General features: G+C 32.4%; 1 protein-coding gene across 1 annotated transcript; it reads left to right on the forward strand.

Moving 5' to 3' along the window:
* Window positions 1-3,387: 3,387 nt before the first annotated feature.
* Window positions 3,388-9,503, forward strand: BXL1 (beta-xylosidase 1). Its single transcript, XM_079004443.1, has 7 exons — window positions 3,388-3,856; window positions 5,627-5,905; window positions 7,245-7,414; window positions 7,489-7,586; window positions 7,669-8,013; window positions 8,101-8,514; window positions 8,641-9,503. The coding sequence occupies exons 1-7, from the start codon at window positions 3,431-3,433 to the stop codon at window positions 9,240-9,242; spliced, it is 2,334 nt and encodes a 777-aa protein (XP_078860569.1). The 5' UTR covers window positions 3,388-3,430; the 3' UTR covers window positions 9,243-9,503.
* Window positions 9,504-13,314: the final 3,811 nt, after the last annotated feature.

The following is a 13,314-nucleotide window of genomic DNA, read 5'->3' on the forward strand; positions in this document are numbered from 1 at the left end:
ATGTCTTTATGTGCTTTTGGGTTCGTGTGATATCCACATTACTTCCTAACAAGGGTCATCAAAGCTTAACAAAGTGACATAAGATCTTTTCTGAATCTTGACAAGTGTCGACTGATTTCCGAATAATCCTCCTTATATATATATATATATATATATATATATATATATATATATATATATATATATATATATATATATATATATATATATGATCAGATAGGAACTGAAAAGATGGTTGCAACTGCAAGGACAAATTTAGACCCTTTATTTGTATAATTGGTTGGTTAGGATATAATGTGAAAAAATAATAATTAGTTTTTAAAAGTATGGGGCACTTTGTCTAAAAATTTGAAAGATGAAGTGTATTAAGGAAAATCTGGAATAGTAACATGGTAAGTTCAACATTCAGATGGCTACTACTCATAGATTTTATAATAAAAATAATAAAAAATCAAAATTGTCATTCTATAAATATAAAATCCTATTAGAGTTTATATATATATATATATATATATATATATATATATATATATATATATATAGTTAGGTTTAAATGTTTTCACTATCTATTGTGTGCCCGTATGATTGATTCTGGACCAATCATTTTAGTTATTTTAAGAAAGCAATTAATGCATATTAAATGCTGAAGATGGAATTAATACCTATTATATCTTCAACATGTAATATACATTAATTACTTTTTTAAAATAACTAAAATGATTGGTCTAGAATCAGTCATACGGGCACACAATAGATAGTGAAAACAAAATAACCTAACCCTATATATATATATATATATATATATATATATATATATATATATATATATATATATATAATATGACTTAAAAAAATACATGATTCATTATTTTATGGTCCTTAATTTTTTATAATCCAAAAATATTTTGATACAAATATGTTATGATCTTTACTCATATCTTTTATGATTCTCAGTCCAATTATCCAGAAAATATAATGATTCAAAATTTGCTATGATTAGAAACTTGATTTAGTTGAATATTTTATGATCCAAAAAGATATTATCCAAAAATATTGTAATGTTTAATATCTTATGATTTAAAACTTTAGTAATTGTTAAAAAAGGGAATGTCAAACCTACCTACATTTTGTTTAAAGGAATCCAAGATTTTTTGAAATATATGAAGTGAAAATTTCTTTTAAGTCAAAAATCCTACTAAAGTTTCTTAAATATAATATAATATGAATTTTTTGAAATGAAATTTTCAAAAGTAAGGTTGTTTAAATATCACATTTTATTTTTAAAGATTACAGGTTTTTAAAAAAAAACTAATGTTTAAATAAAATGATCCAAAATGAGATAATTCAAAAAATATATGAGTCGATATTTTGTTATCTTTAATTTTTTATAATCCAAAACTATTTTGATCGAAATATGTTATATTCATTAGTCGTATCTTTTATGATTCAAAATTAATTAATTCATAAAATATAAATATCCAAAAATTGTTATCACCCATAATTTGATTTAATTCGATATATTATGATCCAAAATGATATTACCCGAAAAATATTATGATAATATCTTATGATTCAAAACTTTTATAATTGTTAAACATCAAAATATCAAATCAATATTAATTATTAAAGGTACCTAAGTTTTGTTTAAAGAAATGTATGATTTTGCAAAAAAAATAAGAAGTAAATGTTGTTATTCTACAAATCAAAAATCCTACTAAATTTTATTATATATAATATATTATGAACTATTTGAAATGAAATTTTCAAAAATTAAGTTCTTTAGATATAACATTTATTTTAAAAGTTTATAAATTCTTAAAAAACTAAGGTTAAAAATAATGTGATCCAAAATGAGATAATTAAATATTTTATGATCGTTAACTTGTTATAATCCAAAATATTTTGATTCGAATATGTTATGATCTTTAGTTATTCGAAATTAAATGATTCAGAAAATATAATGATCCAAATTTTGTAATGACCAAAAACTTGATTAAATTAAATATATTATGATAAAAAAAAATTATGATACAAAATGATATTATCCTTAAATATTGTGGCCAAAAAATATTATAATTTTTAATAATATATGGTTCGAAACTCTTATAATTATTAAATAACAAATTGTCAAACCAATATTTAGCTCAAATTTTTTTTTTTAAAATAACGATTAACTTCATAGATTTACTAAAAACAAAAAAAAAATGAAATGAAAAAAAAAAACTAAAAAACCAAATTTATCTTTATTAAAAAAAGTAAAAATTGAAAAAAAATACAAAAAACAAAGAGAAAAACTCATTTAAATTACATTAATTAGACATTCGTCAATATTATTACATATATCCGAGTCTGTATTACATTAACATGCATAATGCATGATTGTGTATTACATTGACATGCATAATGCATGATTGTGTTACGTCCACAGACAACGTTGGACGTTCTTACCCTTAAGAAAATATGTGGTTGAGAATTATCATCTAGGTCGTATTATTTTTTGGGTTCGTACCCCCATTTTAATAAAATACCTAGGATTAATAACATATAAATAACTAATTTTATTATAATGTATTTTATAAAGTTTATATATAAAAAAGATGTAAGCAAATAAGTGAAAAGCTAATAACTTGAGAGGTGCTTTTAACAATCTTTATAAATTTAAAATGAAAATATATTTTGATGGAATATATATATATATATATATATATATATATATATATATATATATATATATATATATATATATATATATATATATATTGTTATTCTATAAAAAAAAAATGTTGACACTGTTTTTATAGCATTTTAATATAAAAAAAAAAATGATATTGTGTGGAAATGGTCCAAGATAAAATGCCTTAAATTTATAGTGTGCGCCATGTACCAATTTATTAGTTGGTTATTTCAATCCTCATTTAAATAGTAAAATCTTATACTATACAGTGGTCTTTCTAAGAACTGTCCGTAACTCTCTTTAAATATATGAAGTAAAATTATATTCATTAACTTCCTAAAAGTAAATAAGTATCTTTTGTACATAGTATATAGTTTTGCCCATTTTATTGCACTTGTCATCCATAATTGACGTTTTAATCAAATGCGTGCTCTACTCATCATCTTTCTCTCTTTCAATTTGCACCTTAAATTAATACACTTTTTCAAACACACATTTGTATGTATGTATGTATGTATGTATGTATGTATGTATGGGCTGGGTTTGTATTGTCTTTTGATTGAAAAGAAAACAGAATATGTAGAGTGTTAAGAGGTAAGGCAGCTAGTGGCAAACATCGTTATAAAGGGACGTGTAAATCCAATCCTAAACACAAAAACTAACCCACCATCTATACGCCACCTTCAAATATCACCCTATAAATACCCTTTCACTCTTCATTTTCTTTCTTCAAACCAAACCAAAACTCACACAAAGATGGTCCAAATAACTCACACCAAATTCATTCTTTCACCCTCCACCTTCTTCTTCTTCCTCCTCCTCATCGGATTCCTTCTCCTCTCCACTGGAGAATCAAGAACTCCGTTTGCATGTGATCCTAGTAATCGGGGCACTAAAGGCTTCCCGTTTTGTCGGATAAACTTACCCATTGGAGTTAGGGTTAAAGATTTGTTAGGACGTTTGACTTTACAAGAGAAGGTAAGATTATTGGTAAATAATGCCGCCGGTATTCCTCGGTTGGGGATTCAGGGATATGAATGGTGGTCGGAGGCGTTGCATGGTGTCTCCGACGTCGGTCCTGGGACTAAGTTCCTTCCCGAGTTTCATGGCGCCACGCAGTTTCCTCAAGTTATCACGACTGCATCCACGTTTAACGACACTTTGTGGGAGGAAATCGGAACGGTAATTCGACTTTTTCTTGTTTTTTTTTCTTTCAGTATAATAATATAAAGCTAGAGAAATAAGGAGATAATGATAATTATCTTCAAGTAATTATATATGAGGTGATCGATTTTTCGAATTATAATCAAACTAAATACCTTATTTTACACATATATATTTTTTATTAAAATATATATTGTATGCATGAGATACGAATAACCTATAATTCTATAAAACGAACAAAAAAGACATAGGTAAAACGGTAGGACCAATACGTATACACCAGACCCATGTCTCAATAAAAATGTGAAAAGGACCCACACAACCATATTTTGTATACTTGTTTATATAATTATATATCGTTTTTTCATATTGTATTTTATAAAGAATATTCATTTATTTGGTACTACTTATAAATTTATAAGAATTATTAATACTTTGAATACAAGCATATTAAATAATTATTACTTTTACTTGATTTTGGTGCTCGTGCTAATGTGGTTCACTGTTCACTCACAAGATAACCAAATTCTACTGCCAAGAAAACAGTGCCTGTTTTGACAGAAAAAGAAAATCTTTTTTATTTGCATGTGACTTCAAAGCAATAATTGAGGGGCTTTTATCACATATCTAGTAAACATAGAGGGGTGAAGTGTTATATATTATTTGACTGTATATATAAATGCGACAAACATTTCCTTTTTTTCATTTTTACTTAGGCCAAAAGATTTTCGTGGGTGCATATAACCAAAATTAGAATAACATGCATGCATTTTCCTTAACAAAACAAACAATAATCAATAAAGTGTACATTTTTCTAACCTATATATATGTAACAATGGTAGGCTAATAATATGTTTTCGTGTTTTATCATAAGGGTATTATTGTCTTTTCATATGATATCGGCTTTAACTTTGCTAAACTCCCTAGCCTAATGATTCATAAGTAGTTTAGTTTAGACATGAGACATCTAACAAGAAAAATTGCTTTCAATGAGGCATTGATAAGAAAAGCATCTTATTTTATTAGCATAATTAGTTTAATTGCGTAATGAACAACTATCAAATGATATTTCAAAACCATGACCAATGAAAAAGAGTTGTTTTACATAGGTATAGCACCACAAATGACCTTTTTGTAAGAAGTAAACCAAGGAAACACGAAGTTATATTTGATGTTTTGAGAATACAACTTGTGATACATAATATACAAGTATTTTATGTATGGGAATATAACAAAAACAAAGATGGATAACCCAAGACAGTAGCTTGTGGATGTTGGTGGTACAAGCTGTCATGTCCCTTTTCAGAACAAGTGGATTTTTTTGGCATGTTTGTAAGTTATAGCCCATACTTTTCATATACATGACCAATTGGACCATTTATTTTGGCCCCTAACCTAATTGTGGGGTCTCTTTCTACTATAATAAGTTATTACCCATCCTCCAAAAAGACCCCTATTCTTTTTATTATTATTATATATTTTTCACTTATTCATAATGACAAACTTTGACATAACAACCGACTAGTTATACTTTCTCTACTAATAAAGTATAAGTTGTTGCCTATTTGAGATTTGCATGATAGAAATAACAACAATAACAATAACAAATTCAAAAACCTCACTAAAATATATGAAATTGTAAATTGCCAATGTTGGTATGCAACTAAACACGCAATCTCATAAATATATGTTGTAATAAATCGTTTTCTATGAATTTAAATAAATATACTATATTATATCGTTTGAGAGATATTTAGAGATTAATATTTCAGTAAAAAATATATTCAGGTTGTATCAAATGAAGCACGTGCAATGTACAATGGAGGAAAAGCAGGGCTAACATTTTGGAGTCCAAATGTGAATATATTTCGAGATCCGAGGTGGGGTCGGGGTCAAGAAACACCAGGAGAGGATCCAGTATTGTCTGCTCGATATGCTGTTAGATATGTGAAAGGACTTCAAGGCAATGTGGGTAACAGATTGAAAGTTGCGGCATGTTGTAAGCACTACACTGCTTATGATCTTGATAATTGGAATGGAGTTGATCGTTTTCACTTCAATGCAAAGGTACTAAAAGTGTCATATTGTTACTAAAAATGACTAGATTTTAACATATTAAAACGAAATATAAGGATTTTTTTCGAAGTTTGGGTACAAAGAATGTTATATGGTAGCAAAAAATATTGGAATTAATTAATGAACTCATTTTCTCCAAATCTAGCTACCAAACGAGAAGGTGCTATTTTTAAATCGCCAGAAAAACTGAGAAATTGTTACCATAAATATACCATTTAAGAAAATCACATCATTTAGCAAAAATGAGAAATTACTAAAGTACTTACATTTGTAATAGAAAAGAGAAACCGTAGGAAAAAGATATATCATTTGGCTTCTAAAATCAAGAAAAATGGTGTTTTTTTTAAAAGGGAAACATGAAAGAGAGTATCAGATTGTTAAATATGCACCATGAACATGCCAAGGCAAAATTTTGGAACGTAGTTGAACAAGTGGCATATATAGTTTATTTGGTTAAACATGCATATGTGTAACAACCTTTTATTTTATTTTTATAATTTATGCAACAGTATAGTTCTTTGTGAAAAATATATAATTATATTTCATTTTGGCAAAAAATTTGCAATGTTTAACCACTAACTTGTTTAACAGGTGGAAATGCAGTTTTTGCATAATTCGTGTCAGTTACATAAAATGGTAGAAAATTGAAAAAAAAAATTATATAAATTGGTAAACATGAATAATATTGTTTTAGTCTACAAAATTACATATTTTGGTCATAAAACGAAACATAATTACTTATTTTATTTTAAAAATCAGTTTATTGTAAACCCAGAATAATTTTACTTAAATAATTTCAAATGTTTGAATAAAAACTTGAATCCGATACCAAAATTGACAAATTTGATAAAATGTTGGTAAAAGAAATCAACCATATAATAAGTTTATACTATCACGCAACTTTTTTACACTCCATCACATAAAGAAGCATATATCCTAAGAAATATTGTATCCGTTGAAACCTTACCTTTATTTTATACAAAAAGTGGCTCACGATTGTTGAAACATATGCACCTTTTATCATCTAACCAAAAACGTAGCTTTCTTTCATACCCCATAGAAAAAGTGGAGTACAAAACATCATTTTTCATGTTGCATCCAAAAAATGCAACTTTATGTAAACATTTATATTGAAAGTTACATATAGTTTATTAGTTGTTAACATATCAATTATTTAAGAACCATGAAAATACAATATTTTCTATGTAAATCTTTAAAATTTATGCATAATTAACTATGCGACTAAATTTCAACCTCTTTTACGCCTTTTTTTTTTTTGGGTCTTTTCAAGAAGTAAAAGATTAAATGGTAGAAATTTTTTCTTACGCAGGTGAGTAAACAAGATTTGGAGGATACATATAATGTGCCCTTCAAGGCTTGTGTTTTAGAAGGTAAAGTTGCTAGCGTAATGTGTTCGTACAATCAAGTTAACGGGAAGCCTACGTGTGCGGATGAGAATCTCCTCAAGAACACAATTCGTGGGACTTGGCGCCTCAATGGGTACTAATTTATGCAACAATGATTCATTATTTTCGGTTTCAAATTGAGTTTTAATAGTTTTCTTAAAATAATAGATACATCGTTTCGGACTGTGATTCGGTTGGAGTTATGTATACCAGTCAACACTATACCGCAACACCAGAAGATGCAGCTGCTGATAGCATCAAAGCAGGTTTGTACAAAATTTGAGTCAAATTATATAGCATGTTATATATTACTTTGTGGGTCATTTTATTTGAGTTTATTTATTGTAGGTCTTGATTTGGATTGTGGCCCGTTTTTGGCCGTGTATACGGAAGGAGCGATAAAACAAGGGAAATTGAAAGAGGCTGATGTTGATGGGGCCTTGTACAATACAATGGTGGTTCAAATGCGTTTGGGCATGTTTGATGGGCCTAGGCAACCTTACGCAAACTTAGGGATACCGGACGTGTGCTTAAGGTCTAGTGACCATCTTGCGCTAGAAGCGGCCCGTCAAGGGATTGTTCTTCTAGACAACCGTGGAAAAGGCCCACCATTGTCAACAACGCTACATCGTACCGTTGCAGTTGTTGGTCCAAATTCAGATGTCACTGTCACCATGATAGGCAACTATGCAGGTATGTATTTTAAAAATAAAATTAAGTTCCTATTAAATTTTTAAAAACAAATCTAACAAGCATATTGTTTATTTTGGATATTTTTAGGAATTGCTTGCGGATATACTACGCCCTTACAAGGTATAGCTAGATATGTGAAGACAATTCACCAAGCAGGGTGCGCTGACGTGAGTTGCAAAGGAAACCACCTTATTGGAGCTGCAGAAGGAGCTGTTCGACGAGCTGATGCAACGGTATTGGTCATGGGCCTTGATCAATCTATTGAAGCCGAACAAAGAGATCGGGTCGATGTACTCTTGCCTGGACATCAACAAGAGCTAATATCTAGAGTTGCCAAAGCTTCAAGAGGCCCGGTCGTGCTTGTCCTTATGTCTGGTGGCCCTCTAGACATCACTTTCGCTAAAAATGACCCTCGGATTTCGGCTATAATTTGGGCCGGATATCCGGGTCAATCAGGAGGAACTGCAATCGCCGACGTTTTATTTGGAACAACAAATCCAGGTTAATAAAAATAAGAATATATAAATTTTCTTAAAAGCCAATGAGTTTAGACAGGTCATTGGGCCTATGTAAATTTTCACTGGGCCTAAATAGGCTACTAATCTTTTTTTTGTGGATCGTTTGTAGGAGGAAAGTTGCCTATGACATGGTACCCACAAGAGTATTTGGCCAAGGTGCCGATGACAAATATGGCAATGAGGGCCGACCCGGCCCATAACTACCCAGGTCGGACCTACCGTTTTTACAAAGGGCCTGTGGTCTATCCATTCGGGCACGGTCTAAGTTACACAACTTTCCAACATTCCATAGCTCAAGCCCCAACATCGATTTCAGTCTCTATGGTACCAATCCACCTTGAAAACAGCAACACAACAACCCTAGCCAACGGAGTTCGTGTATCCCACACAAAATGTTCGAACCTCCTAATGGGACTACACGTCGACGTTAAGAATACAGGAACTATAGATGGGGCCCATACTGTGATGGTGTTCTCGAGCCCACCACAAGGGAAATGGGCCACAGACAAGCAATTAGTGGGCTTCCAAAAGGTCCATGTGGTGGCTGGTGGGCTACAAAGGGTCAAACTTGACCTTCATGTGTGCAAACACATGAGTGTGGTGGACCAATTTGGGATCCGAAGGGTTCCAATGGGTGAACACACCCTACACATTGGTGATCTTAAGCATTCTTTAAATATCAGCCCAACTATAGAAGAAATTAAGTATTGATGATGTTCTTTTTTTCATATTAGACCTTTAACTATCAAAAGTTCCATTTTTTACTGTCCTACTTTTGCCCCTCGGTTAAACAGAAACTGTAAATGGGGTGTTTAGTAGCATATTTTAGTTTTCTTTTTTAATTCAAAAGAAAATTATTAAGGGACTAAAACCCTATAGGTGTGAGGTGCTTAATTTGTTTGGTTTGTATATGTAACTTTCAATTAAAGAAATTTAAAGAAAGGATGTGAATAAACATATTTCTTTCATCAATTCTTGCTTTGCTATTTTGTCTCATAGTTTGTTTACATCCTTCGTTAAAATATAGAACAATATATATTGTTTTTGTTTCAGAATTTGGTCATAAATAAGATGCTAAACTTTTCTTTATTGAATATTATTTTGACCCAAACATGTTTGTTGTAATTCATTAACCATTCTTCCATCGAGAAATTGTAGATTATCTTTTATTCACTAATTGATTATTTTTTCCCTCATCGGCATCCATTAAAATAAATAAATAAAGTTACGAAATGATTCGCACCTTTGTCAGCATCTGTGTTGAATCTTAATTTGGACTTTCTTGTGACAATTACAAGCTTACTTGTTGGCATATTAGCAATATTCCCTTGATGCAAATTCAAATATTCATCAATAGCGTGTTATTCAAATATCTCTAATGTGTACATTTTTGTTGGAATTACTTTTCAAAAGATGTTAAAATTTAATTTTTAGTTTTTTGGGTCCGTATTTATGTGTCCCTTTTCAGTTGCATCATTTTTTTTGGGAAAATGACTATGAAGGGTAAATAAGTTAAGTTTGTTTTCATTTAGTTATTTTTTTTATTCAATATATCATCGAACTTGTTGTTTGTGTTCACTATAACCCTTTTGACTGGCTTTTGACCTGTGATAGCTAGTATCGGTTATGGTGAACACAAACAACAAGTTCGATGGTATATAAGGTACAAAAAAAAGGATCAAATGAGAACAAACTCAATAGTTGTTTACCCTCTTGATTCATTTTCCCTTTACTTATTTACAGTAAATTCTACGCCATCTCCTGCTCATATTAATGACTTTATGAGATTCATTTTTGCTTCTCTTTAAAACATAACACACGAAATAACATTATTCATACATGTACAACTTTGTAATGCACTTGAATATTTATTAGGGGATCTTGATTAAGCATGTGCATTTCATGACTAAATTTACATTTTCAATCAAATGATTTATCGTATCATGGATTCTAGACAAGTCTATAAACAAGTGGAATCACAGGTGCTGTGATTTTTGAGTTTACTTGACTTTAAGATCCAATTTAGGGGATAAGATACAACATCAATATGTATAAGATCATGCAGGTTTTGTAGACACATCACCATAATATACCTTGAGGTAAACGCTTATTGAAACGACCCAAAAATACGACCCAAAAATTTCAATTTTTATTATAACAAAACCATGGAACTAAGTATCACATAATAAAAACCATGCATTGCATGTTTCAAAAACCATGATAAAATACTATGAGAAAAACTGTGTCACAACTGTATCCAAACATAACAAGAAACTGAATCAACTCCCAGGACAAAAACTGAAGTTGTGGTGTGTGCGATGCCATCATCCCAAGCTCTTCCCTTTGCTTGCGGAAGTACCTGAAACCAAAACTGAAACTGTAAGCACGAAGCTTAGTGTGCTCCCCCAAACTACCACATACCATACAATACATATAAAGCACATACTGGGCCTTGCCCACTGACTGGGACCCCGTCCCCTGCATCGGACCGAAGTCCGGACTAACTAACTGGGACCCCGTCCCCTGCATCGGACCGAAGTCCAGACTAACTAACTGGGACCCCGTCCCCTGCATCGGACCGAAGTCCGAAACTGACTGGGACCCCGTCCCCTGCATCGGACCGAAGTCCGGACTAACTGAACACAGCATAGCATAACATATCAACTAGCATAAACACATAAATCCTGTCTGAGCCACGGAGGCGTCAAACATACTAACTACTGCACTGGACCAAAATCCGGAAACTACTGCTAACTGAACGAGCCAGCATTGCGGCCTTAGACCCGTTCCTACTGGTAGGAAACTCACCTCGTGAACTGGCTGCTGAGTGTATGGCTCTGGAAACTAACTGCTGCAGCTCCAGTATCTCCCCGGCTACAAATCCATAAACACACTCAATCAGATGCTAATCACTGCATTGGGAAAATGGACTCTTTACCCCTGGTCAAAGTCAACCTACAGTTGACCTGACTCGCCGAGTTGGGTCGCCAACTCGCCGAGTCCCTAATCTCACTTTTCAACCCTACTCGTGGCTACTCGTCGAGTATGGCATCGACTCGACGAGTACCCTCTTGATTCAAAAGCTCAAGCAATCTGCATCCGACTCACCGAGTCATATGAACAACTCGACGAGTTGTTCTTCGATCTAAGAAGATTGTCTTGGACTCGCCGAGTTGTATGAACAACTCGTCGAGTCTCTCCACTACTGAGTCTAACCTCCGACTCACTGAGTCCAACCTACTGCTCACTGGCCTCCACTCGGAATCACTCAAAGGGGTAAAGATCGAGGAACTACCACCTGGCTCGCCGAGTCCGAAGAACGACTCGCCGAGTCACATGCATGCAGATTCTAAAAACTCGATTCTGCTCAAAACCACCGCATACAATTTATAGATCTGAGTTTCTAAGGCTGATTTACCACGTAAAGTTTCCAACTTTACGTGTACATACTCGTGAAAAGGGGTATAAAGGATAAAAAGGCACTTGGAAGAGTAGATCTAGGGCTATCATGCAAAATGGCTCTATAAAGGTGATAGATCTACGATTTTGGAACTGAAACATGGCTAGATCCGAAGGCTAATCAATCTAATGTGATCTCTCTACTAAGAACAAGCTAAGAAATGGCTAAAAGAGGCTAAATATGCTTGTTAAAGAGAAATCAATCATAGAAACAGAAGGGATTCGGTTAATACCTCAATAAACTTTGAAATGGGTGCAAGACTTCGGATCTTCTTCTCCTCCTTTGGATCTAGCCTCCTTCTTCTCTTCAAAACTTCAAGATTCACACAAGAAAAGCTCAATAACTCAAAGAAATGATTAGGGTTTGCTAAATGGTGCTCTGAGGGTGAAGGGGACGAGTTTGGGGCTCATAAGGTGGTTTAAATAGGGTGCAAACCCGGGGATTTAGGGTTTCTACCTGGCAGGCAGACTCGCCGAGTCCCGAATATGGACTCGCCGAGTCACCGACTAACACGTGCACGAAATCTCGTCCCTACTCGGCGAGTCGGGCCATAGACTCGCCGAGTCCCTCTCGAAAACTTCTAAATAAATGCCACGGAAGCAACATACCAGAAATGGGGCGTTACACTTATGTTGATAAAGATATCTCTTATACACAGTCATATCCTTTTGCAGATAGTTGTTAACAACTAACCATAGTAAGCATAACATAAAAAATGTTTTAACGAAGCTACCCCTCTTAAACGTTCTTCATGTACGTTATGGCCTAAGAAGGGTACAGTCTTTAATACTTTTGTAGCTTTAATCTCATTTAACTTTTTGAGGAAAATGACTCTGGAGGGTAACTAAATTTTGAGTCTGTTCTCATTTGGTCTCTTTCCTCTTTTATTTTGTATTCAATATATCATCGAACTTGTCGTTTGTGCTCACCATAACCTGTTAACCGGCTATCACAGGTCAAAAGCCGGTCAAAAGTGTTATGGTGAACACAAACAACAAGTTTGATGATATATTTAGTATAAAAAAAGAAAAACACCAAATGATAACAAACTCAACAGTCAATTACCCTTAAGAGTTATTTTTCCCATTTTTTTAGGCAGACTATTTAAACATGGCCTATGAGTTTGCTAAATTTCATTACAAATAAGTAAAATAAGATTTAACCGCTCTTCTCAAACCCTTTTTTACTTTGAACCGGCAGAATTTTATATACGTCAAGCCTATAAAGAACAAGGCATGCCAAAAGCAAACTAAAAACAACAAAAACAACTAAGATATGTTAAAAGGGGGACATGTATACTAATTAGCCCAATTACAAATATCA

The sequence above is a fragment of the Lactuca serriola genome, chromosome 6 (genome assembly GCF_051521515.1).
Source record: "Lactuca serriola cultivar US96UC23 chromosome 6, Lser_US96UC23_V15, whole genome shotgun sequence".
Taxonomy (NCBI): Eukaryota; Viridiplantae; Streptophyta; class Magnoliopsida; order Asterales; family Asteraceae; genus Lactuca; species Lactuca serriola.

Coding starts and splice junctions, on each gene's coding strand:
- BXL1 (XM_079004443.1), top strand. CDS start 3,431: ATGGTCCAAATAACTCACACCAAATTCATTCTTTCACCCTCCACCTTC. Junction 7,587..7,668: donor TGCTGATAGCATCAAAGCAG/GTTTGTACAAAA, acceptor TATTTATTGTAG/GTCTTGATTTGGATTGTGGC. Junction 8,014..8,100: donor CATGATAGGCAACTATGCAG/GTATGTATTTTA, acceptor GGATATTTTTAG/GAATTGCTTGCGGATATACT.